General features: G+C 39.2%; 1 protein-coding gene across 2 annotated transcripts in view; it reads left to right on the forward strand.

Annotated features, from left to right (window-relative positions):
* Window positions 1–932: 932 nt before the first annotated feature.
* me1 (malic enzyme 1, NADP(+)-dependent, cytosolic) overlaps window positions 933–24,974 on the forward strand; it is an 81,468-nt gene continuing 57,426 nt past the window's right edge. Inside the window, exon 1 of one of the 2 annotated variants that reach the window (XM_023964043.2) lies at window positions 933–1,240. In XM_023964043.2, the coding sequence (XP_023819811.1) occupies window positions 1,112–1,240 (129 nt within the window). In that variant the 5' untranslated portion in view covers window positions 933–1,111. Of the gene's footprint in view, window positions 1,241–1,681; window positions 1,715–24,974 lie in introns of those variants that run through there. The other variant, XM_078933393.1, reaches the window with a different exon arrangement.

The following is a 24,974-nucleotide window of genomic DNA, read 5'->3' on the forward strand; positions in this document are numbered from 1 at the left end:
ATTGCCCGGGTTTTCTAGTTCTTGTATAAACACACATGCACACACACACATGTGTGTATATATATATATATAAATATATATATATATATATATATATATATATATATATATATATATATATATATATATATATATATATATATATATATATATATATATATATATATATATATAAACGCCCCTCTCACCCTCCGCGGGTGGTTTCTCCTCCAAGCTTGGGTCCTCTACCAGAGGCCTGGGAGCTTGAGGGTCCTGCGCAGTGTCTTAGCTGTTCCTAGCACTGCGCTTTTCTGGACTGAGAGGTCTGAGGTCTTTCCAGGTATCTGTTGTAGCCACTCCTCCAGCTTGGGGGTTACTGCCCCGAGTGCTCCAATTACCACTGGCACCACTGTCACCTTCTCATATGATATATATATATATATATATATATATATATATATATGTGTATATATATATATATATATATATATATATATATATATATATATATATATATATATATATATATATATATATATATATATATATTTGTTTTGTTTTGTTTTTCTTTTGCACACATGCACGTACATGCAACTTCATGTTTAATTTTCTTTATGAATGTCCCCTATCATAAGTAAAATGCCATGAGAACTTGTTAAAAGGTACAAAAACACAATATGGCAGTAACAAAAACGTATAAGAACGCCAAATACTAACAGCCACTCAAAATTTTTAGTGCATAAAGCTGTCCTGGACAGAAATAATTTATGTTATTTTATGCTGATAATGAGCAAAAGATTTCCAACATGTGTGACATTTTTTTAATTTATTTGTTTATTTTTTGTTAAGATATATTCTTTAAAAATGAGTGGAAATTCCTCAAGAGTTAAATTTCCCAACTGAAGTTTTTGTTTGGTAGCAAAGCTTTGTATCTTTTGATTGATTCGATTTTTAATGAAATGAAAGCTTTTCAGTCTTCAGTAGCTGAGTCATGTTCTGCTTTGTGTCAGTCACATGCTGATAAGGAGACTCCTGCTCCTGATATAAACGTCAGAGCGGGGACCCGCGCGCGGCTGGATCCACTTGTTGCGTTCACAACGCCTCAGCAGAGTCGCTCTATTTAGGAAACGACATGGCTCACGGCTTCGTTAGACGAGAGTCGGTGGAAACGGAGATGCACAAGTCGGAGGACAAAGGGAAGACGTTCGTTTACACAAAAAAGAGGGGCTACGATGTGACCCGGAACCCCAACCTGAACAAGGTGAGCGGACCTGGTGGTTTGGGAGAGTTTCAAGTAGCGTTTGACAAGTCAGTTGATGCTTTCAGGGGCCGTAGGAAATTGTGACATCACGGAACGGTCTACTGCCTACAGAGACATTGCCCCGCCAATACTGTTTAAATCTGCAATATAATTTTTCACGTCGTGTAGCGGGAGAGAGTGTAAACTTTCAGACATTCAGGGTTATTAGCAGGAACGAATTATGTCGTCAGTTTTTGTCGTTAGATTGATAACAGCCCGAACATTCGAATGAAAATGTTCCACCTAGACATGTTAGCATGCTATAAAATATAACGTCTGTTTTCTGTCCATTGAAGAAGCAGCAACGCCCAGACCGAGAGTTTTTACTATAACGATATGTTTAACTCATTGACTTGTCTTGTTTTTTTCATCCTGAAGCACTTTTGTCGGAGCCGCTCACAGGCACGTGAATGTGACATGAGTCAGGATGTGCAGGTATCGGCTTCAGACGCAGTTATATTTAGAATTGAAGAAAGCAAACGATGCTGCCGTCACACAGAGGGGGGGGGGGCTTCTGTTTACACTTCAGTGTCACTATTTTTAGGGGGCTGTAGGGGTGTGGTGTTACTGCAATGCCACAGCTGAAGTGGCACAGACTGTAAAAGAGGCTGCTGTCATGAAGAAAACAACTCTCTACAAAGAGTTATGACCATTCACTTCGTACTTCGTTTTCTAAAGAATAAAGAGGAACAATGCTTTCAGAAAGTTGCTTAATCATGCCATGAATAATGCTTAATAACTTCCTAAAAAAATCACAAGACCAAAGATGACTTTGCATGTTTTAACTTCTGGAAAAATGGTCTTTGTTAAGCTTGACCATTGTGGTCAAGTCATTCCAGTGTGTTTTCTAGTTGGAAAAAAAAAAAGCATGACTCACAATAAGAACGTCACTGTACCAGAGCCTTTCTGACACTCTCTCCACGATGGAGAAAGAGGACCTCAAAGTTCAGACTGGACAGAAGGGCTCTGTCCGTGGTGCTGACTGACCTTTAAAACACCCAGGTTCAATCTAATCTAGTACACATTTAAAGTCCCACTCAGATCTTTTGATTTATTGTAAAAGCGTTCCCAGCAGTAGAAATTTTCCCTCTGAGTTGGATGGTGGGAGTGGGTCTGCTCTGGCTTCCCATCATCCCTTTTGTTCATACAATTTCCCACTAGCTTACAGCCCCTCCTACCCCCAATCTTACATTAGCGGTGCAACAAAAATGGTGAGCAATATCGGAGCTACCCAGCCTTACAGTTTTGACCTAAATACCAGCTCAGACGAGGAAAACAAAGACGTACATGAATCTGATCTTCAAGCGGATACATCAAAATGGAGCAGAGCAGGGAGCTTGTGGTTGTAGGTTGTATGTCACAAGCTTTTTCCAACAGAATTTTTTCATCTGCTCCTGATTTACAATTTGAATAAATAAATACTCAGAAATTAAATTTCTTTATATCTGGCCTCCATCATTAGAAAAAGGTCACAAGAAAACGTTAAAAAAACTTACAAAGTAATATTCATCTGAGTGGGTCTTTAATCTTTTAATCAACAAACCCATGAAAAGTCCAAGATGTTTACCAGTCCTTTCAACAGCAGGTTTATTTCTCTACTGAACCAGCTATCCTATTATTTTACCTTTATGATAGTCACCCAGGGTTTATTTAGTTTTTTGTTTTTTTTTTTGCTGTGACAGCTTTTCCACACTGATAAAAGTTGCAATCAGTTAACCACAGTAGGAGAAACCATGATTCTCAGAGCAGATAAGTCAGATAGTTTAGACGGGTCATTTGGTTTGTGGCGCGATGAGAAGTTGTACACAGGTTAATGGCACCCTTTCAAGGATTAGCAAACGCTGTTCATCAGCCTGCGGTGTTTGTTATTTTTGGTGAAAGCTTGTGTAAAAAGGCTGGCTGAGGTCAATCATACATACCTATACAAAGAGGTACCAAATAAATTAAAACATATACACATTTACAAACATTTTAAATCTATTATTGTATATCTGTTTGTTTGCTGAGAGGAAGGCAATTCCCTATGTTTTTTTAGGCCGGTACCTGTTAAACCACTTTTGTGGTATCTTTAATTCTCAGGAAAGGGCTTTGTTCATTTCTACTCTGTGTTCATTATATAACAGATATGTCATAATGGCAGGACAGGGCTGTGCGTGTGAGTTATGTTTTTTGCTGTGTCATGCTTAGTCAGACATACAGTATCCTGCTCTGAAAGAGTTGCTGTTCTTGCTGCAGCAGGAATGTAGAGATCTCCTCTCTCTGTGATTCTTTTAACAGTGTTTTAACTTAAATGCCAAGATTTTATTCTTTACTAATTCATGACATCCCGAAGAAACTACAGGAACTAAAAAACCTTTTTATCTGCTGCAGCATTAATAGAGAACACAGTATGTTCTTCACTTTAGTTGTCGATGATAGCTTTATCTTTTAGATTGTCCGCGTCTCCATGTTCTTCATGGCATTGCCGTCCCTCTTTGCACTTTAAAGTACTGGAATTGCTTTCTGACTATCGGTTTTTCAGATTGTAATCACAGGTTGTATCTGCTTCCTATAAGCAAAAGTCCACTGGAGAACTTGTTATATGAATATCATAAATGTTTAAAAAGGTGTCAAGGTTCATCACAGTGGCCCAATGTTGATTTCCAATAATTCCCAAACCAAAGAATGAAATTCTTCTGTCTTTTCAGCTGTTTCTGTTTCTAACAGAGTATCTTCAGTAAGCAGAAAACAATTCGTGGTTAAAATGGAAGAAATAAATATTAGTTTTAAAAAAACATATTGCTGTTAAGAGTGGATGTGTCTCAGACTCAAATACACAGTGGGCCTTAAAAACACAACCGTACCGGTCGAGGGCCAGACTGGTTCAGTTTTTAACTTGAAAATGACCAATCAATTGAACCTGAATTCAACCTTGTGGCATTCTTATTAAAATGGTGGACATATGTTAAGAAAATTAAGATTTAAGCTGCTTTTCTGAGTATTTGTATTTACAAGTTTTTGTGAAACCGGAGCAGATGAAACATTTTTGATGTAAAAAGCTTGTAGTCATTGCGTAAAATATACAATGGGCAGACTGTGTGGTGTCTGCTCTGCTCTTTTCTGATACATCCGCTTGTAGACAAATAGATTCATGTATGTCTTCGTTTTCCTCATCTTAACTGGTATTTGGCTCAGAACTGTGTGGCTGAATAGCTCCGATATTACAGTACCTGCCATTTTTGTTGCACCAATAATGTTAGTTTGGGGTTGAGAGGGGCTGTAAGCTATCGGAAGAGAATGTAAACAAAGGGATAATGGGAAGTCAAGGGAGTCTAACTTCCCCCCAATAGTTACGCCCACAACTCAGAGGTACCGGTAAATTTATAATAAACTGCTGCCGCTCTGAAGAAAGTATGTCTTAGAAAACTACACTATTTTTTATTTTATTTTGCCTAAAAATGTCATAATCATAATTAAAAAACCACTGGGATCGATTTTACAACAGATCTAAAGAAGATGATAAAAGGGTCTGTAAAGCTTAGTTTGTGCTTTTTATGAAGAATTTTATACTTGAAACTGGAACTGACCAAACCTTGAAGACAGTTTGTACATAAAAACAACAACATTAAGCATCCAATATTAGGAGAATCAGTTGTGTTTACTTTCTAAAGCTCTTTCCATAACTTTTCAGTATTTGTTTTTAACTGATAACAGACCAAGAACATCCAAAGTCTAATGTCTTGTAGGAAAACTCAAAATGTCCTGTTGCAAGAATAAAAAAGAAACATAGATTGAAGCCAGTTTACTGATCTGCTGCATGCTCACCTCTCTAAGACACCTACTGTCAACTTGGAAACAAGTTCATCAATGAGAGGCGTCAAGCTTTAAGACTTCATGAGTTCATCAGTCACCATTTGTTCATCTTCATCAAAAAGAAAAAGACTTTCAACGAACTTTTGAGAGCACATTTGCAGAGCATTGTGGGGTTTGTATTGTAGTGGCGGCACACTTTGGCCAGCTTTAGGGAACAGATATAATCAACATTGGTCAAAGATGAGTTTTACACATGCAGTCTGAAAACTGCTGCAACACTAAATTAAGAAGTGACCTAATGTAACAATAAAGGAAAAAACTACAAAAAGGAAGTTAGACCCCTAAAGGGATAAGGTCAAAAATACAATGTTGGGAATTTGTAAATTCTCATTTAAATTCATTTTATGCCACATACAAAATGTTAAGTGTTATGCTGCTGCAGTTCTTTCTGCAAGATGCTGACGTTTTCACTAGTAATGTTTAAATTCAAAACAGAGTAAATTAGTCTAACAGTTCAAATTGATTTTATTTGTCTAGAATGTAATCAGCCTGCTGTGTTTGCTGCGAAAACTTGGCATAATGAACGGTTTGTTTACCTGTCAGTTTGCACGTTTGGGCTTTAAAAGGATTCAGTGTACAGCAGAGAAAGTGGGACCTAAATGAATGCAAAGTCATGATCAACCAGGCCCTGAGGGTGCTAAAACGCATTTTGCATGTTTTAATGAAATGTGCATATAGAAAGACCTCAATTAGCAATTTCTGTTGCCTCTAAATGGCTTACAAAGAGACTAAAATGCAGTCTTCTGCCTCTGTTCTCTCTTTTGTTTAGTAGGACTTTAACAAAGCCACAGCTCTTTGTTCCTCCTTTTACAAGGTGGTTTTTCCTCTTGTTTTATAGCTGCTTGTCGTGAATGAGCTCACAGTTTTTGGTCTTTGGTTCTTTTGAAAGAAAGCATGCTTTAACAGGACTGATTATAAGTGTGTAAAAACTTTCATTAGAAGACAACAGAGAAGCCTGCTGTCCCCGTTTGTCCTTAATGAGATGAGAAGAAGTTAAAAGGCCACATTCTGCTTAGATGTGTGGGTGGATTGACGATGTTGGTTGCACCTGATGAACCTAATGTTTTCATCAGCAGGCTTGCCATGTTTTTCTAAGCACACACAGGTGACAGTGAAAAGGGGCTTATTTTGCAGCCAGGTGAACCCTCCACTGTGGGTCCTGTGCTTTAACTGGAGGTCAGGAAATTGGATGAGAAGGAAGGAAATGACTGCTAAAGCATGTTCGCTGCCCAGCACAGGCGGGCTTCTGTGGCCCAGCCAGTGGTGCTTTGGTAGCCTCCTCCTGATCTCAGCTAGCCCAGGAGACGAGGTGTGTTTACCTCTCTCAGCTGCTCCACATTACCTCCAACCATTCACAACATACCCTGCTAATTGAAGCTGAGGGACGCTGCGCTGAAAGCAGTCTGTCCTCACATCGACAGGCCTCAATTTCCCTCAAATCTCTTCACAAGACCCTGAGCTGCAGATGTGTGGGTGCATACACCGCCTCACCTTCCTCCCTCATCCCTCATTAATGGGGGAGCCGAGCATTATAGGTGCACTTTGTGCATGCTTGCAATGCAATAAAGAGAAGAAGTGGGGTACGAGGTGCAGAAAGGGCTCTCTGTGGCTCTGAGTTGAGCCCTAACCTGGCTCCACAGACGACCTCTGTCCTTGTGCTTGATCACAGCTTAATGAGGAGTTTGTGTCTCAGCCCTCTATACGTCTCTCTGATGCTGAGTCCATCTACCTTTAATAACAAAACAACACCTGCTTTTAAAAGAAACTGTACTCCTACAGATGCACATTTAGGATCTGAACTGCAGGTGAATATGACCGTAACCAGTGCAGACAGTCAGAAAAGATGTGGCACTAATCTGTTTATCAGCAGACAAAATACTTACCAAAACTCAGATTCAGATTAGGAATTTAGCTGATTAAAGCTCACAGGAACCATTTATACATATTTTATTTAGTATTTGATTTAATTAACATAACAGTTTGGTGTGTTGAAGTCAAATTCACAGACTGTGTACATCAATTAAATCAGAAAAAGAAAAATCCTTCAGATACGACAAAAGAGAACCCTCTGCAAGAGGCCTCTGCAAGACAGCAGGATTGATTCTGTGCTGAGGATGTGCTGCTATGCCTAACATCCTGATAGTCATCTAACGCAACTGGAAGACATTATACTGCCATATTAGTTTGCTGTGGCTTGGTTGCCACAAAAGAAGAAGAAATATTTGTCTCTAAGTTGAAATGTAGTTTTGGCAAACAGAAACTTTGTTTTTATATCCTTTTATTTTAGGAAATATTGGCTCTAAATCAGTGTTTTTCAACCAGTGTGCTGCGGCACACTAGTGTGCCGTGAGAGATGGTCAAGTGTGCCGTTGGAAATTGCCCTCATTAACTGATCTAAAAGCATTTCCCATCTCCAGGATTTCAGCTCTCTGTTCATCCAAACAGGCCCTGATAAAACACTGAGGAGTTAGGAATATAAAAGATCATAAAATACTTTTTCTTTGTGTTTATTTTATTTTATTAAAGACATTTTGATAAGGTACCGCGATTCAGCTGCACCTTCGGCTGTATTTTGGAAACGTCCCGTCCCTTTAACTGTCTCCACCAATCATTCTTGAAGGCTTAATCACGTCATCAGTCTGACCAATCAGAAGTGGTTAAAGTCTTCACTTCCTTGTCCCGATTTAGTTCGTAAAGTCGCTCAGTTCTAAAAAAAATAGCAGCTAAAGCTCGTCTTTAGCGGCGTAGCTTTCCACAGAATCCGGTATCAGACCGTGGAACAAGTGAACAAAACAATGAAGCTCCGAAAACCGATCTCCGGCCGTTTTATGCACTACATCTCCCATGATGCATTGGGTTGTGAGAGTGACAGCGCATACGGAGATCTGTTGTTAAACGTCTTGAAACCAACGAACACACATCAAACTGTTTTTAAATCTTCTAACTTATCTTTTATTGCATCTTTTAGAAAAAAAACAGCTGCAGCTTCCTGCTTTTTCTGCAACAATTATCTCAAAAATGCACGTGAGTTTGTGGAGGGGTTGTAGATCAATACAGAGTATGAGTTTCTCCTCTTTTTTTTTAATTTTTGGATGCTGGTGTGCCGCGGGATTTTTTTTAAGGTTAAAGTGTGCCGTGGCTCAGAAAAGGTTGAAAAACACTGCTCTAAATGGTCTCTTTTGGTCAAAAGTCTTATTTTGTTAATTTTTCTGCATTTAGTGATTTATGTTTCACTCAAAGCCAGTGGTTCTTAAACTTCTCCTCTTGTTCCCTCCTTTGGAGGAGGAAGAATGTTCATCCTCCCCCTCCGCAAAAAAAACAACTGACAAAATAAGCCAAATATGTTCAACTTAATACCATCTGAAAATCTTAAACATTCTTGCTGCTAGAGACTAGAAAAAAATCAAAGTAAAGGATCGTTCACTTTGGAAGAACAACAACATTAATCCTATGTACAAAAATAAACAAAAAAGTTGTGTCAATGGCTGCAATGTGTCTGCTTTATGCTACAAATTTTTCAAAACGAGGTTGTAGGTTTTTTACTGCAACTGTCAAGTCATGCTCAATATTAAGCCTAGCTCTGTTCTTTGTTTTCAAAGTGGCAACAGCAGAAAAGTCCATCTCACAAAGAGACCACATAGAATGGAAGCAGAATGCCCACAGCCTTCTGCCCTATGAGTGGATGCTCCCTCTCCACACTCAGCCAGTATTCAGTGAGTGTCTGTGGTGTGAACCTCATCCTCAGGGTGGAGTCTGACGTGATTTCAATGAACTGATCCTCCTCAGCAGAGCTCGAATCAGCAGGTTGAGCACTGTTGTCTGGGGAATATTTGAGAAAGAATCTGAAAAACATGTGCAAAGTGAATGATCCTTTTTACTAAGTATAAATAAATTAAGTAAAGGATCATTCACTTTGTATGTTCTCAAACTGTGAGGTATTACATCCATTATATCTACTATACATGCATTTTTCCATTCTCAGATCAGAGTTTCAGAGAAAAGTAGGTTTCCAATTCGTACCGGTCGCATGTGCAAAATGTGTAATCGTTTGGGTGGCATTACCAGACTTTAAAACCGCCGTTAACAACAATAATTACTTGGGGTGTGACAATACACGTAGTTGAACCGAACCGTTTCGGTTCGGCAGTTTCGGTCTGTTCACTGCTGTACCTTTTTGCTAAGTTTTTTCTTTTTTTTCCTGCATATGCATTGTAACGACCCAGCTGCTTTATTACCCGTAGCAGGGAATCGAGAGCCGAGTAGCAAATTAACTAGCCACGTTGGCTGTCCTTGCCCCATACTCCAAACGCCCTCAAACAGTCTCTGAGAGGCAACTAATCTGTTAACGAACTTAAAACGGCATCACCCGACTGTAACGATTGATCTACAAGAAAAAAAAATGCGCAAGTTCAAATGTTTTTTTTTCAGGCCAGTGTTACGTATCCAAAGTTTTTGGTTCCTGGCAGCTAATAGCTTTTCTTGTTTTACTAAGCATATCCCCTACACAGGTCAATTTGATTTATGGTGATGTAAAACCAATAAATGCATTTTGCAAGTCATTTTTTTCTGCCTTAGATTTTTGTACCGAAAAAATACAGAAAATAGATGGATGGATAAATGGATAGATGGATAGATAGATAGATAATAATATAATCTCCCATCTCAGGGCAGAGGCATGCCCAATAGTTTGAAAACCACTGCCCTAAGCTCACCTAGCTGAAATTGACATGTCTTTATCAGGACAATTCAAGATTTTTTTAAAAGAGCTTATACCATGCAAAATCCTTTTTTTTTTTTGCTTTTAAGTGTACTATAATGTTCATTCCTCATGAAAAGAAACCCTAAACCCCATTTTAATCCGTTCACGTATTTCTGAGTTTTCCTCTGAAAAAACCTGCACTCTGAGCACCAGCCCCTCAGAAGACAACTGTGGTGGAGGATGGCAGAATCATTTCCATGGTGAAGAGGAACCCGTTCACAATAGCCAACCAAGTAAACAACACTCTCCAGGAGGTAGGCGTATCAATATCCAAGTCTACCATAAAAAGAAGACTGCATGAAAGTAGATACAGAGGCTACACTGCAAGATGCAAGCCTCAAGAATAGGAAGGCTAGATTGGACTTTGCTAAAAAGCATCTCCAAAAGCCGGCACAGTTCTGGAAAAACATTCTTTGGACAGATGAAACCAAAATCAACCTCTACCAGAATGATGGCAAGAGAAAAGTATGGAGAAGGCGTGGAGAAGCTCCTGATCCAAAGCACACTATATCATCAGTAAAACACGGTGGAGGCAGTGTGATGGTCTGGGCCTGCATGGCTGCTGGTGGCACTGGGACACTAGTGTTTATTGATGACGTGACACAGGACAGAAGCAGCCCAATGAATTCTGAGGTGTTCAGAGACATACTGTCTGCGCAGATCCAGGTGAATGCAGCCAAACTGATTGGACGGCGTTTCATAATACAGATGGACAACGACCCAAAACATACAGCCAAAGCAACTCAGGAGTTTATTAAAGCAAAGAAGTGGAATATTCTTGAATGGCCAAGTCAGTCACCTGATCTTAACCCAATTGAGCAGCATTTCACTTGTTGAAAACTAAACTTCAGACAGAAAGGCCACAAACAAACAGCAACTGAAAGCCACTCCAGTAAAGGCCTGGCAGAGCATTCAGGAGGAGAAAACCCAACATCTGGTGATGTCCATGAGTTCAAGACTTCAGGCTGTCAGGCTGGCTGACAGGCTGTCATTGTCAACAAAGGGTTTTCAACCAAATATTTGTAACGACCATTTTATTTTCAGTTATTTCATTTGTCCAATTACTTACGAGCCCATGAAATGAGGGATTGTGTTTAAAAAATGCTTTAGTTTTTCACATTTTTATGCAATCTTTTTGTTCAACCCATGGAATAAAAGCTGAAAGTCTGCACTTCAATGGCATCTGAGTTGTTTTATTTAAAATTCACTGTGGTAATGTACAGAAACTACATTAGAAAGAATGTGTCTCTGTCCAAATATTTATGGTCCTGACTGCATCTTCTGTTATTAGTTCCTGCCGTGAGTTTGTGAGCTCCACAAAAACTGTCACATGAGAGGCAGTTTTGATGAGCTGAGCAGAAACCACACTGAAGCTCCACTGTGTCTATATTACTAGCTGTCCAGCAGCGGTTGACAGATGCTATGTGAGAAGCAGCACGATGAGATTGTCAGTCAGATTACAGCTTTTCCTTCAGCTGAGCAAGAAAACTGGAAGAATCTGTCTCTGTTGAGACTTGATGTGGAACAGCTGCTTGAACCGGTCTTCCTCACCAAGTGGACAACATACTGCAGGTATAACGTGTGTGTTTGTGTGTGTGTGGGATGTTCCAGGTGTGGTCAGGTGTTTCAGCTCGACTGCACTCTTTGCTGGTCAGACATTCCTCCAGTGGCCTGGACCGGATCAAGCAGACAGATAGTAAACGCACCTTTGTTCCTCTTCATCATGTTCCTTCATGAGCCTTACACACACATCTACATGTGCTGCTAACCTGCAGGCATAGGTGCTTATCATAAGATGTGAACACCAATCATTCAACCTTCTGCATTCACTGACTCACATCTGATGCTGTTTATTCAGCAGCAGACTCTCCCATACACACTTACCTCCTCAAATCATTTTTCCTTTTTTGTAAGATCCATCCTTATTCATGGAGTACAATCAGCAAAATAAATAAAAAAACACCTAAATATGCATATCTAGAAATGCAGAGGAGATTTAAACCTTCTGCTATCTTAGGCACTTTAGCATTGGGAGTTGGGTCATCTAGACCCACTAGACAGTGCTCTGAACCTTTTTTCTTCAATGATTTGTGATCTTCACTGGTGTCCATGGATTACATGAAATCTTTCCACCTTTATCCACCTTTGTCATGGTAGGGAGAACACTTCAATGTAAGGGTGGGGTCGGGGTTGAAGGCAGACTTGTGTTTACATTCTGCAGTTCAAGGACGTTTGAAAAATGTATCTTTTGAACTTTAGCCAGCGATTCTGACCTCTTCACAGCTGACAAACTGCAATGAGCAAACGTGAACCAAAAAGAGTCAAAGTCTGTATGAGAAGAAGCAGAACCTGCCAGCTTCCCTCTTTTGTCTTTTTCTCCTTCTGTCAAAATCTGTTAGAATTTTTTCACTGTCTGTTTCAGCAGTTACTGCCTTCAAATGATCAGCTGTTGTAACTCCATGAAGTGTATTGATCTGCCAAGTGAAAAGTCAATCCCAAACCAAATGAAGGTGTGAAGTGTTTCAGTGTCCCTTGATCGTGTGAACCAAGTCCACAATGGATTATTTTAGCCTGAAATGGCACTGATCTTTTTCCTTTGAGGTCAGAATACATCTCTGCCTTCATGCTGGTTGGTGGTCAGCATTGATAAATCACAGTTGAGGCCTTTTTGTCTGAAGTCTGTCTGCTTGTCTCAAATACTTTGTCTTTACCCCACAGCCTAATACTGGGACCTCTGGTAGACTCCAGACTTGTTCAGAATGTAAACCAGCTCTCACTTAACTCTGACCATTTGCAACAATAGATGGAGGAATTTTAGTAACTTAGAATAGTAAGATCCTCTCTGAAATCATAAAGACACGCACTGATTTAATCATTTTGACAGAATTGGAACAAACAGGGTTGCATGAAGGGGTGGAGAGCTGTCTCCTAAACACAAGATGACAAACACAAGATCAATTTCAGTCTTCCATTGTGAAGGTTGCAGTTTCTCCTTGTGCGGGTTTTCTTAGCTATTCCCACCAATTGATGAGATGGTTAGTGATGAACTGCCTTTTGGAGTGACTGAGTGGCTGTCGTGAAGAGATGACCTGTCCTGGGTGTACCTAGGGTCCAGCAGACCTGCATGATGCTACACAGGATTTTTTCAGATACCCTTTAAATAAGAAGTAGAGCTAATTAAATACGGGAAAAATAGATGTCTGTGCTGTCTGGAAGAGTGTTTTCTCGTCATCCCAGTTCAACCTTCCCGCCTATCATCGCACATAGACACAAAAAAAAATCAAAAACATTGAAACCTGCTGACAATATGATGCAATCCAATGGTGATTTAAAAACCTTTTTAGTGCTTTTTATGTTGTCTTTGAGAAACGTTTTTTTCTGTTTGCTTTCATTGTCATGGTACATTAATGTCACAGACTCACAGTAACAACAAGAAAATGCTTGTCAGGGACTTCTAAAGACATGATGACAGATGAGCGAGTGATGATACTTCAAATTGTGTTGTTGTTTTTTTTTAGCTAATGGTCTCTTCTCACGTTTAGTGTTGAAGGGTGAGAGCCAGCAGTGATACACGCCTCTATACAGTCAAACCCAAACTGCTATCTAAACATGGCGGAGAACATCTCAAGCTCCTCCTGCCTAAAGTGTGCATTTGTATCTAGGACTTTACCGACCCCTGATTGCCTTGGACCTTTTCCCAGCAGCACTCAGGCTCCTAAGGGACCTGGCATGTATGGCGGCATGAAAAGGGCTCCCTCAAGGGAACCGTATACTGCCTCCACCCACTTGAAGGCCCTCCCTAAGTCAACAGCTTTGAAGGCTGTTTGACCAACACGAGTGTCTGTGCATTCACAAGTTGACACCTTTTGATTTAGAGAGCCCTGCACTGGCATACTTGCCTGAGTTGAGGAATTTTGGAGGATCTATTGGTCGGTTAAAGTGGTGCGTGTTGCTAGGTGGAGATTATGACTCGGGAACGAGAATGAGCGGGAATTTACTTGCTAAAACTGAGATCTGATGCTGAAGTCAACTTTGAATGAAGATGTTGGTGAAGTAAAAAAATAAATGCAGACAAATTAAAGTTTTTTTTAGGTGAGAATTCATATTGATTTAAATCAGTCATAGTTACCAACAAAGCAGGAAAAAAGGCAATTTTTTGAAGTTTCATTAGCCAGACAATAACAACCAGGTCTTTTGAAAGCATTAGCAGTTAGGATTTATAGTTTGACTCCAATCCTCCTTTGATCTATTGTAAAAGTGTTCCCTGTGTTTACAATTATGCAGTTTTTAGCCAAAATCAAAACCCTGTGTCGCTTTCTAGGATCTAGTTTCTGTAGAGTGGCAGTAGTTCTGCCCCTACTTCTCATCATCCATCTGTTTACACTCTCTCCCGCTAGCTTACAGCCCCTCACACCCCCAACCTAACATAACTGGTGGAACAAAAATGGCAACTAATATTAGCTGTTCAGTTCTGAGCCAGATGTTAGCTCAGACGAGGAAAACCAAGACATACGCGGATCTAGTCGTCTACAAATGGCTGCATCTGTAGAGCCTACGTTATAGCTACAAGCTTTTTTATCCAAATTGTCTTTTTTCATCTGCTCATGATTCACAATGATGTGAATAAAGAAATACTCTAAAATGCAATATTAATCTTAGTTTTCTTAATATATGTCCTCCATCATCAGAAAAATGGCACAAGAATTAAAAACACCAAAAACACTATTTTCAGTGGAGTAAATATTCAAGTACATTCTTTGACAAAAAAAAAACTTACTCTTCCCCAATTTTATATAAACGTTAACCCCCTGAGTCATTTGTAATCCCTCCAGTAAAAGAAAGACTGTATTGTCATGTTTTCATGAAGCTCTTTAAAATTGCCCTGAATTGAATAGTCTTTACCACCATATCAGGCTTGTCAGCTGCTCTAAATGTTTGTTTGAAGCTCTACTTGTATATCCAGATTTGTTTAGAAGCAATGTGCTCTCACAGACCTTACTTAGCACATTTGTTAGGATGTGTTCACGGGGAAAGGCTTAGTCAGGCTTTAAGATCCTGAGAAGAGACAAATGTCTGCTCTTTGTCTTTCTCTTGGGAGGAAAGGATGGACTTAAAGGGCTTTAACATGTGAACAATCCTCTAAACTCTGCTATCGTGGCTATTTTAGCAGGAAGCAGATGGGGCCCGTTCAGTGAGAATGGACTGTTGACAATAGAAAAAGCTGTGACTTTGTGGCCTCACATTGAAAATAAACACATTCATGTCAGACTTTACAGTCACAAAAAAGACTCCAATGTTTCTTTCGTTACATTTTTTTGTCATTGCTTTTTATATGCTTTTATACATTAAATATCATGCAACTTTACCAGCGTTTCTCCTCTATCCGTTCCTGAAAAGAAATCCTTGACCTGTTATTACCTGAGTTGTCTTCACACTAATGTATTGTTTCCAGTGAGCTTTGCAAATGTGTTACATACAGTACCTCCGTGTTCTGCACACATGCCTGCAGAACTGCAGACTATAAATGTGTATTTGCCTGCTGATGACCATGTTCAAAGTTTGGCTCAAAGTAGATAGAAGGTTGTGTATATCTCCAAAACTTCAGACTAACAGTGTGTTATTATACACAGCAGGGTTTTCTGTAGAGAGCGAAGATCAGAATGAAGACAGCACCCTAAGGTTCCAGGTGGACACACACACATACTGCTTGTCTTCTAATACTGCAGGTGCATTCATGCTAACAGGATGCCCCATAAAAATGTAATAAAAAAACATTGTTAATTTCCACACTATGTAAATACAAAAGTGAGTTAATAAAATAATCTCCCATTCACTCTACTGTTGTTAGAAAGGTTTACTCTTTCTCTTAACCCTTGTGCTATCCTAGGGACTTTAACATTGGGAGTTGGGTCATCTAGACCCACTAGACAGTGCTCTGAACTTTTTTTCTTCAATGATTTGTGATCTTCACTGGTGTCCATGGATTACATGAAATCTTTCCACCTTTATCCACCTTTGTCAAGGTAGGGAGAACACGTCAATGTAAGGGTGGGGTCATCTAAGATAGCACAAGGACTAATTGTCATTTTCAAGCACAAATATTCACATTGTTGGCTTACAGTACTTTCTTTGCCTGGAGCTCTGTTACTCTTGTGTCTGCTGTTACTTTTTTGTGACATGCTTTCAGGTATTAGTCCCAGGATTCCCTGTCTTAACTTTCTAAAATTCAATTAGTGTTGTCTTCATGCATGCATCTCACAAAGACAAAGATGTCCCTTTGTGAAAATGGCTGAATGAGAAGGTGATGAGTTTAGACTTGTGTTATTTGTTGTGTTAAGCTATGTTGTTGTATTGTGTTATGCTGGAACATAGTTTTGTGTTTTGATCTGAGGTCTAATACGTTTTAAGGAAAACCACACAGCTCATTAAAGCCAGTTGTGGTTCAGAGGTGGAGCAGCTGACCTCTGCTTGAAAGGTTGCAAGTTTGATTCCTGCCTTTTTCTGCCCATGTGCCAAAGTGTCTTAGTGCTGCCACCATCAGTGTGTGTGTGAGTGTGTTTTGTGTGATTGGGACTTGCGACTGTAAAGTTCTTGATAGGGGGGTACTGAGGGGACAAAAGCACTTAGTTAGTACAGCCCATTAGTGCTACGGAGGAGGACAAGATTTTTTTTTGTCTTGGATTAACAACTTAAAATGCTTTTTATTATATCAGAATATATTTATAGTTTTTTTCCCTTTGTGATCTTGTCATTAGGACACATTTTTAGTCGTATTACTTGTTTCATATGAAGGTATTAATGTTCCAAAATGGACGAGCTTGTAGATTTGATTTGAGAACTTGTAATATAGAATGTGAAAACTTGTAAAATATTTTTAGGAGCACAAACAGGAATTGTTGTAATATGGCTGTTTTGAAGCACTACAAAATGATGTAAAATAAAAATAAAAAATAAACTACGGTGTTCCTTTTCGTAGACAGAAATTACGAAAAGCCCTGGTACAGACTATGACCTGTCCAGAATATACCCCACCTTCACCCAACAGAAGGTGGGACAGGATCCAGCAGCCCTGTGATGCCAAAAGGGATACAACAGGTTCCAAAGATGAACGAATGAATCAGTTTGAATAATAAATTATTTTAACAGATGGATAAATTACCTTTTTTTTTTCAACATAAAGGTTTGTTTCAATGAATTGAATCTGTAGTTTCTATCCTTTTCAAATAAAGTAATTCAAAAAGCATCTTAATATTCTGAAAACTGCTAAGCTGCGAGCAGAGCAAATTCATTTGGTTGATTTTTATTCCCAGAATGCCTTTTTGTCACATGCAAAACAGCATCAAACTCTGTTTTATTTTCTGTGGTCTGGCATAAACTGGGTCCTGGAAAACCTGTTGCTTCTTTTGATTTGTTTTGACTCTGAGACTTTTGCTGTCAACACTTAGTTTCATTTCAGTTCAATAAAAATCATTTCCTTAGATTTCCAGACAATGTTTTTCCAAATAACAACTGATCTTTTGGAACTTCAGCCAACAAAACACTGTCTCCTGTTTGTGATTAGTGGGAAAAAATGTTTTCTCTGTGCTATTTTGATTCTAACTCCTGGTATGAATATACAGTGGTGGACAAAATAGTTGGTACCCCTAAGTTAAAGAAAGAAAGTCCACAATGCTCACTGAAATGACTTGAAACGTTCAAAAGTAACAATAAATTAACATTTATTGAAAATTATATCATCAAAATCAGCCATTACTTTTGAGTTGTTGATTAACAGAATTATTTAAAAAAAAAACTGATATAATAGGGCTGGACAAAAATGATGGTACCCATAACTTAATATTTTGTTGCACAACCTTTTGAGGCAATCACTGCAATGAAACGGTTTCTGTATTTGTCAATGAGCTTTTTGCACCTGTCCACAGGTATTTTGGCCCCCTCCTCATGAGCAAACTGCTCCAGTTGTCTCAGGTTTGATGGGTGTCTTCTCCAAATTAGCATGTTTCAGCTCCTTCCACAGATGTTCAATGGGATTCAGATCTGGACTCATAGAAGGCCACTTCAGAATAGTCCAACGCTTTTCTCTGAGCCATTCTTGGGGTTTTTGGCTGTGTGTTTTGGATGGTTGTCCTGTTGGAAGACCCATGACCTGCGACTGAGACCAAGCTTTCTGACACTAGGCAGCACATTTCTATCCAGAATGCCTTGATAATCGGGAGATTTCATTTGACCTTGCACAACTTCAAGACAGCCTGTGCCAGATGCAGCAAAGCAGCCCCAAAACAGAACTGAGCCTCCTCCATGTTTCACAGTAGGGACAGTGTTCTTTTGGTTGGATGCTTCATTTTTGAGTCTACGAACATAGAGCTGATGTTCCTTACCAAAAAGCTCCAGTTTTGTCTTATCTGTCCAAAGGACATTTTCCCAGATTCCATTCTGGCTTTTTTATGATTTCCTTTCAACAGTGGTGTCCTCCTTGGTCGTCTCCCATGAAGTCCACTCTGGCTCAAACATGACGAATGGTGTGATCTGACACTGATGTACCTTGATCTAGGAGTTCACCTTTAATGTCTTTGGAGGTTGTTCTGGGCTCTTTGGATACAGTTCCAACTATCAGTCTCCTCAATTTGTCATCAATGTTCCACTTCGTCCAGGGAGGTTGGCTACTGTCCCGTGGGTCTTAAACTTCTGAATAATATGTGTCACTGTCGTCACAGGAACTTCAAGCTGCTTAAAGATGGTTTCATAGCCTTTACCTTTACCATGTTTGTCTATAATTTTGTTTCTAATGACCTGGGACAATGCTCTCCTTCCCTTTCTGTTGTCCATGTTCAGTGTGGTTCACACCTTTTCACCAAACACAACGTGACTATTTGTCTCCCTTTAAATAGGCAGACTGACTGATTATGGGTTTGAAAACAGCTGTGATGTCAATTAAAGGACATACCTGAGTTCATCATGACCCCCTGGGTAATTAGTTCTCAGCCTTTTATGGAGGTACCATCATTTTTGTCCAGACTTATTTCATTAGTTTGTTTTTTTAAATAATTCTGTTAATCAACAACTCAAAAGTAATGGCTAATTGTGATTATTTAATTTTCAATACATTTTAATTTATTGTAACTTTTGAACGTTTCAAGTCATTTCAGTGAGCATTGTGGGCTTTCTTTCTTTGACTGAGGGGGACCAACAATTTTGTCCACCTCTGTATTTGAGGAATGGTGTGGAGACATCTCATGTTACAGGGAGGCCATTTCTTCATAAAAGATATTGACATGATCTATGAACAGGTGGCAGTCAAAGCAATCTGCTCCAGTAATTTACAGCTGCTTTTGTTGGGCTATCTTTGGAAAAGATTAATGTCTGGGTTTAAAAACTATTTTCATTTTAAACCACTCACTCTACATTTAGGGGTTTAATACCTTTGATCTAGCTTTGTCAACAGTTGCTTCAATGTTTAATGCATAACTCTTATTGAGTGCCTGCTGCTCCAACAATTTTGAGAAAGCCAATTACAGTGTGATAGGGGTGGCCGTTTCTATTTGGCTCCCTGTGCCTAGTGGCCTTTTCTCCACACTGTGAGACTGTGGATCCCAGAGATCTCTGACCATGCTGTGAACCTGGAATCATGTTACACTTAAGCTGGGGTGTTTGTGTCTCTGTTGGGCTGGTGATTGTCCTTGCCTTTGTGTGCTAGACCACACTACATTCTCCATTGTTCCTTGGTGACAGGAGCCTGGTCACTTCTGGCTCATCATTTTCTTTGTCTTCTGTCAGGGACCTCCTCTCAAATGGAGAGGTTGCTCCTGCCTGATTCATAGTTGTAGGCCCCTCATCTTAGGCTAGTGGGCTTCTGGATGGGTCGGGCATAAAAAAGGTAGCAAGCTTCATCTGACCTCATATTTCTGATTAGTAAATATTCTTTTTTTTTTCTAACACTCACCTGCTAATAAGAGCAACTGTTTTTCTCTGTTTCTTATTTCTTTATTCATTTTTCACAAATCCAATAAACACAGGCTTTTGGAAGACATTACAATAGTTTGAAAGGATGCGCCAACATCTAATTTTACAAACTTTAGTTTACTTACCTGAGGTGTTAATAACCATGTTTCAGGGTCTTTGAATTGAATGCTACTTCAAATATATATATATTTAAAAAAAAAGAAAAGCAGATAACTAGAAAACAGCAGATACTGTCGAACGTTTTTTATCCAGGTAGGTTGATTGAGACCATTTTTTCAAATATAACGATAGCCTGAGTCGGTTTTTGTACGCAGTGACGATACAAAAACACAATGACATTGCAGTATAAGATAGATAATAATAAAACATTACATATTTACACATCAATATTTACAATACAAGTTTACAGGAGGCACTAAGTTAGTGTTTTACAATAAAAAGATAGAGGAAGACCCATAAAAACATTTTAATGTTTAAATGTGAGTCTTTTTCTTTGTTGATGATCAGGCTTCACTTAAATTCATTCAACAATTATAACGTTTCCATTTGCCTTTAGGAAAGCTGCATCAGAGAAAGAGGAACAGAGGCGAATGACTCAGATTTCCCTCTTGCTGTCTTTCAAAGTCTCCTCATCAGTGCACTTCCTGTGATAGCAAATTTCTAACTCTAGTCTCAATATTTACCTGGCTCCAGTTTTCTCGTCTGGGACACATTTCCTGCTTGAGGTTTGAAGTGGAGGTGATTTGGCGCGAGCCTTAAGTGTCTTTTTCTCTAGGGCATGTTCACATATTTCCTTTGTTTTCAAACATGATTTTGTTTTACTGATTGTCCTCACTGAAGTCTCCCAGTTTGAAGAGCAAATGGTGTGCAGGTTGAACACGTGGCAACAGCAGGGTAGAGTAAAGGGCGGGCTTTTCCGTGTTTATGGGCAGAACCTCTGCGCTCTGTTTGGTCAGCTGCTGCACGGGCGCTGAGCTCGCCAAAAGAAATGAAACCATTTGTTTTGACAACTTCAGGTCTCTAATGGGTAAATGTAAGCAGACTGGATAAGTGGTATTCTTCTCTACTAGTTGTATTTTACTTTTATTATAGACCAAACATGTTAACTGACTGTTGTGTAGGACCGGACCTCAGTTGAAATCAGAGCTTCCCCTGTCATACAATGGATTGAACACAGCAGGGCTCTGTTGCCAAAAACGTCTCTGCCAGGCTGCCAAGCATTTGAGCCCCGTCTCTGTTAACAGCCTGTTGGCCTTTGTCTGGCTGATCTAAAACTCTGGCTGAAATATGCTCCACAGGGAAAGTCGCTCCTATCACGCTGAGCTCAGGTCGCTATGAGATGTGGTCGATTCTTTTGGAGCTGCAGTGGTTTAAGGATGAGAGGTGGAATTAGAGGGTGTCCAGCCTTTTTGGACAGGATTCCTCAGAAACAAAGCACTTGTTTGGTGTGGGAAATGGATGTTCCACTGACTCCTCATGTCCAACTGCACTTGGTGATCTTACAAACTGAAGGGGTCATGGCTTTGGTACCAGTTCTGTCATTTTGAAGCTTCCTCAGAAAGTCTAAAAGAGTTTTGGAGTTGAACAGATTAGTTCAAGTTCTTCTGTGGCCCCACAGTAAAAAAAAAGAGTTTCAGTCTTATTGCAGAAGCACAAAGCAAGTACCAGTAAGCTGGAATCTATTGTTCTCACAGCACTGAATTCAGCGAGTGTGGTTGGAGTGCTGTTCCATTGGGAGACTTTACTGTGCTTCACAGTGTCTGTCCTTAAGAGAGCAATTTTAGCCTGCTTCACTTTAAGGTCCCACTCCAATAATCCATCTTTTGATTTATTGTAAAAGCATTCCCAGTGGTCTTTTAATTATAATTTTGCTGCTTTTAGCCAAAATAAAAAAGGTTGTGGACGGGACTGTTGGCATGGAGCAACACAACCTCTTCCCCTCCTTGTTGCCGTGAGCTGTCTCTATTTACACACTCTCCTGCTGGCTTACAACCCCTCACAACCCCAATATAACATTACTGGTGCAACAAAAATGGTAAACAATATTGGATCTATCCAGCTATACAGTTTTGAGCCAAATACCAGCTCAGACGAGGAAAATGAAGATGTTGTTTCTATGTAACGAATTAGCTATTTATAAAAAAAAAATTTTTTGTCTGAACCCAATTCACAATGTTTTGAAAAAATAAGCATTCAGAAATTTAGTTTTATGCCTAATTTTTCTTACCTATGGCCTCCATCACCAAAAAATGTAACAACAATATGTATAGAAACACCAAAAACATGATTTTCAGCAGAGTGGGTCTTTAAGACACACTACAAATCAGTAAAAGTCAGCAGAATGGGATCCATATAAAACCATCCTTCCCCTATTCTCCCTTTGTTCAGTGCAGGGTGGAGTGATGATCCTACTTGTTCTATGTGAAATGGGTAAAGCGGTAAATTGTAAACATGCAAAGCAGTGTTGACTTTGTCAGTTGCAAAATATATATATTTTTCTGCTTCTTCTTTCTTTGGCTTGTTGTTTTAATATTTTTTAGATATCTCATTTACTCGCATCCAAATATCTCACCCAAATGGAGATGGGAGAAGTGTACGTTCTTTTACTCAGCATCTTCTGAGTGTTCCAAACTCCAGACTTAAATCTAGCTGGCAGAGCCTTTGCAGCAGCTGCTCCTTGGTTATGGAGGTGCTTCCCTCTTTGCATCCCAGCAGCTCTAAACAGTTTCACTTTGAACTCAATTTTTTGCATTGGCTTTGAAACACATTTTAGCACAAAATTGATCTAAATTAACTTAGTTTATTTATTTTCTGTATTGCATTGTTGTTTGAATTACTTCCTAGTGTTCATCCTAATGGTTGTTAATATTTTATTTTTTGTTCCATGACATTATTTTTACTGTTATTTATTACCCCACTATACAGAACTTTGAATAATATAAAGTTGCTCGAAATGAAATTGACATTGAAATATTTTATTTATGGGTGTTATTTTTAGCAACATGACAACTCGTGAATTAGTTTTTATTTCGTGACAACATGGAGGTGTGGCTTTAAGCATGAGCAAATGTTAGCTGAGACTGAGGCTCAGTGTCTGAGAGCTGGCACTTGGTTAATCCAACCTCTGCCAAGCTTGTTTTGTATTTTATGAATCTTTCTCTAACAGATTTCTACAGGGACTTCTCAGGGGCTGCTGCTGAAAGATTCCTCGTTTGTATGCACTTAAAACTGCCTAAAGTTCTGAGTAATCTAATTAAGTAATTGGAATTTTATCCACAACCTCATTTTAAAGTTTTTTCGGACTATAAATTGCATCCAGATGCTGATTAAAAGAGATTCGCGAGTTGATTGGTGTGGCCTTGCAGCTTTAAGGTCAGCTGTTTTCTTTAGGGGTTCATGACATGTTTAAGCTTCTGCAGCGCTCATGTTTGAATAAGCCTGGGTGACCTTTTGAACTGTATGGCCTTTAAATGTCAGCCTGTGACTTGGGCTGACACTTAAATAAAAAAAAGAAGTGATATATCACTGTGTGAAATAAAGTTAAATAGGTGCACCATGTTGGTGGGCAAGTAAAAGTTTTGAGTTTCCTCGCTGTAAGACGAAGCACTCTCCGCTGGTGGCATAAGTGGATTTCTGTGAAGACATGAATGGTGTTCTTAAATGCCAGACTGAGCTCTGTGTGGTTGTGGCAGAGGCAAATTAAAAGGTTGAGGTAACACAATGTTTAAGTTTCTTAATTGCCAAACTGAAAAGTCACCCCAAGGTTACACTTTGAACTGCATGGGAAGAACAGAAAGACATTTTATCAGTTTGAAGGAGCCTGTACTTTCATGTTTGCTCTCTGGCCATCTGGTGTGCTAATTAGCAGTTTCCTGTTGTGTGGTGGGCATGGCAGCAGTCCGAGGTTAAGGATTGGCACTGCCCAGTGGACAGATTACAGGTTCAGGCTGGTGGATTGCCCTCTGGAGCGCAGACCTTGTGTATGCTGTGCACAGAGTACAAGCTGCTTAGATGTGGCCAGAGACATGTGGAAGCTTTCGAAGACTTTTTCCATGCAGCCCAGTTTAGTCTTTTCATTGGAGAGGAGGCATTGCAGGAATTAGACATTCAAAAACCTGCATTTAGACAAACAGGCAGGAATGCTTCAAGTGTTTACATGACTGCACGCCTTGTAAATTTAAGTCTAGTGACAAACGACCTTAAAGATCCACTATAGGGTTTTTGCTGTTTTACCAGCACCATTGGAAACGCTTAGAAAACTGATCAAAAGATGATCATAGTGGGAATTCAATGAAATACTCCTGTATTTATGTGAAGTTAAACTTTACATTTAGTGTTTTCTTGAATCCACGCTGACACACATTGTTACAGTAATTGGGAAGTGAAGTTCTCGACTCATCAGATTAAAAAACTTTAACCCTACAGAGTAGCTTATTCATCATTTGATTGAGTACACAGAGTTGGAAGAAACACGTGGATGAATCATTTGTAAAAGTCTTCCTTTTCTTTGTTCAGTTTTAAAGTCTCTCTGTCTTTGGAGATCTCTGCCAGAAATTCCCGAGTTTAGACATGTAATCCTCCATTTAGAAAATTATGCTAGACAGTATTAAAGAAGAGCTGGACGGTAGCACTACCTTGCTACCAGTACCACTAATTCTATTATTCTTTAGCCGCGGTGTCACATTCTCTGGGATCATCAGCGCCCTCTGCCCTGAGGCAGGTGTACTGTCTCAAAAAGAGTTTTTAGGAAACTTAGTTTGATGCATTATTTGGTAATCCAATGTATCTTGCTAACTAGCATTAGTATGGTATTGGTAATGCTAATTCTAATTGGGGTGTTATGGGGTATAAATAAATAAATAAACCTGCTTCCTTAAAGAAGCAAGTTTAAAACCAATTTCTTTATTGCCTATAGATAAAACATAAACTTAACATCTGATGCTGAACTTTTTATTTTTCTGAATTGCAGCATTCCTTAGAGAAAATGTCTGCTTGTTTGAACAAATATGTGTTAAATATGATGACAAAAGTAAGTACTTTTGACTGAAACGCTGTTAAGTGAAATAGTTGGTTAATTAAAATAGATGCAAATATTTTTTTGAGCTGCTTTCAAATGTAGGATCT

The sequence above is a fragment of the Oryzias latipes genome, chromosome 16 (assembly GCF_053564925.1).
Source record: "Oryzias latipes strain Hd-rR chromosome 16, Olatipes_Hd-rR_3.1".
Taxonomy (NCBI): domain Eukaryota; kingdom Metazoa; phylum Chordata; class Actinopteri; order Beloniformes; family Adrianichthyidae; genus Oryzias; species Oryzias latipes.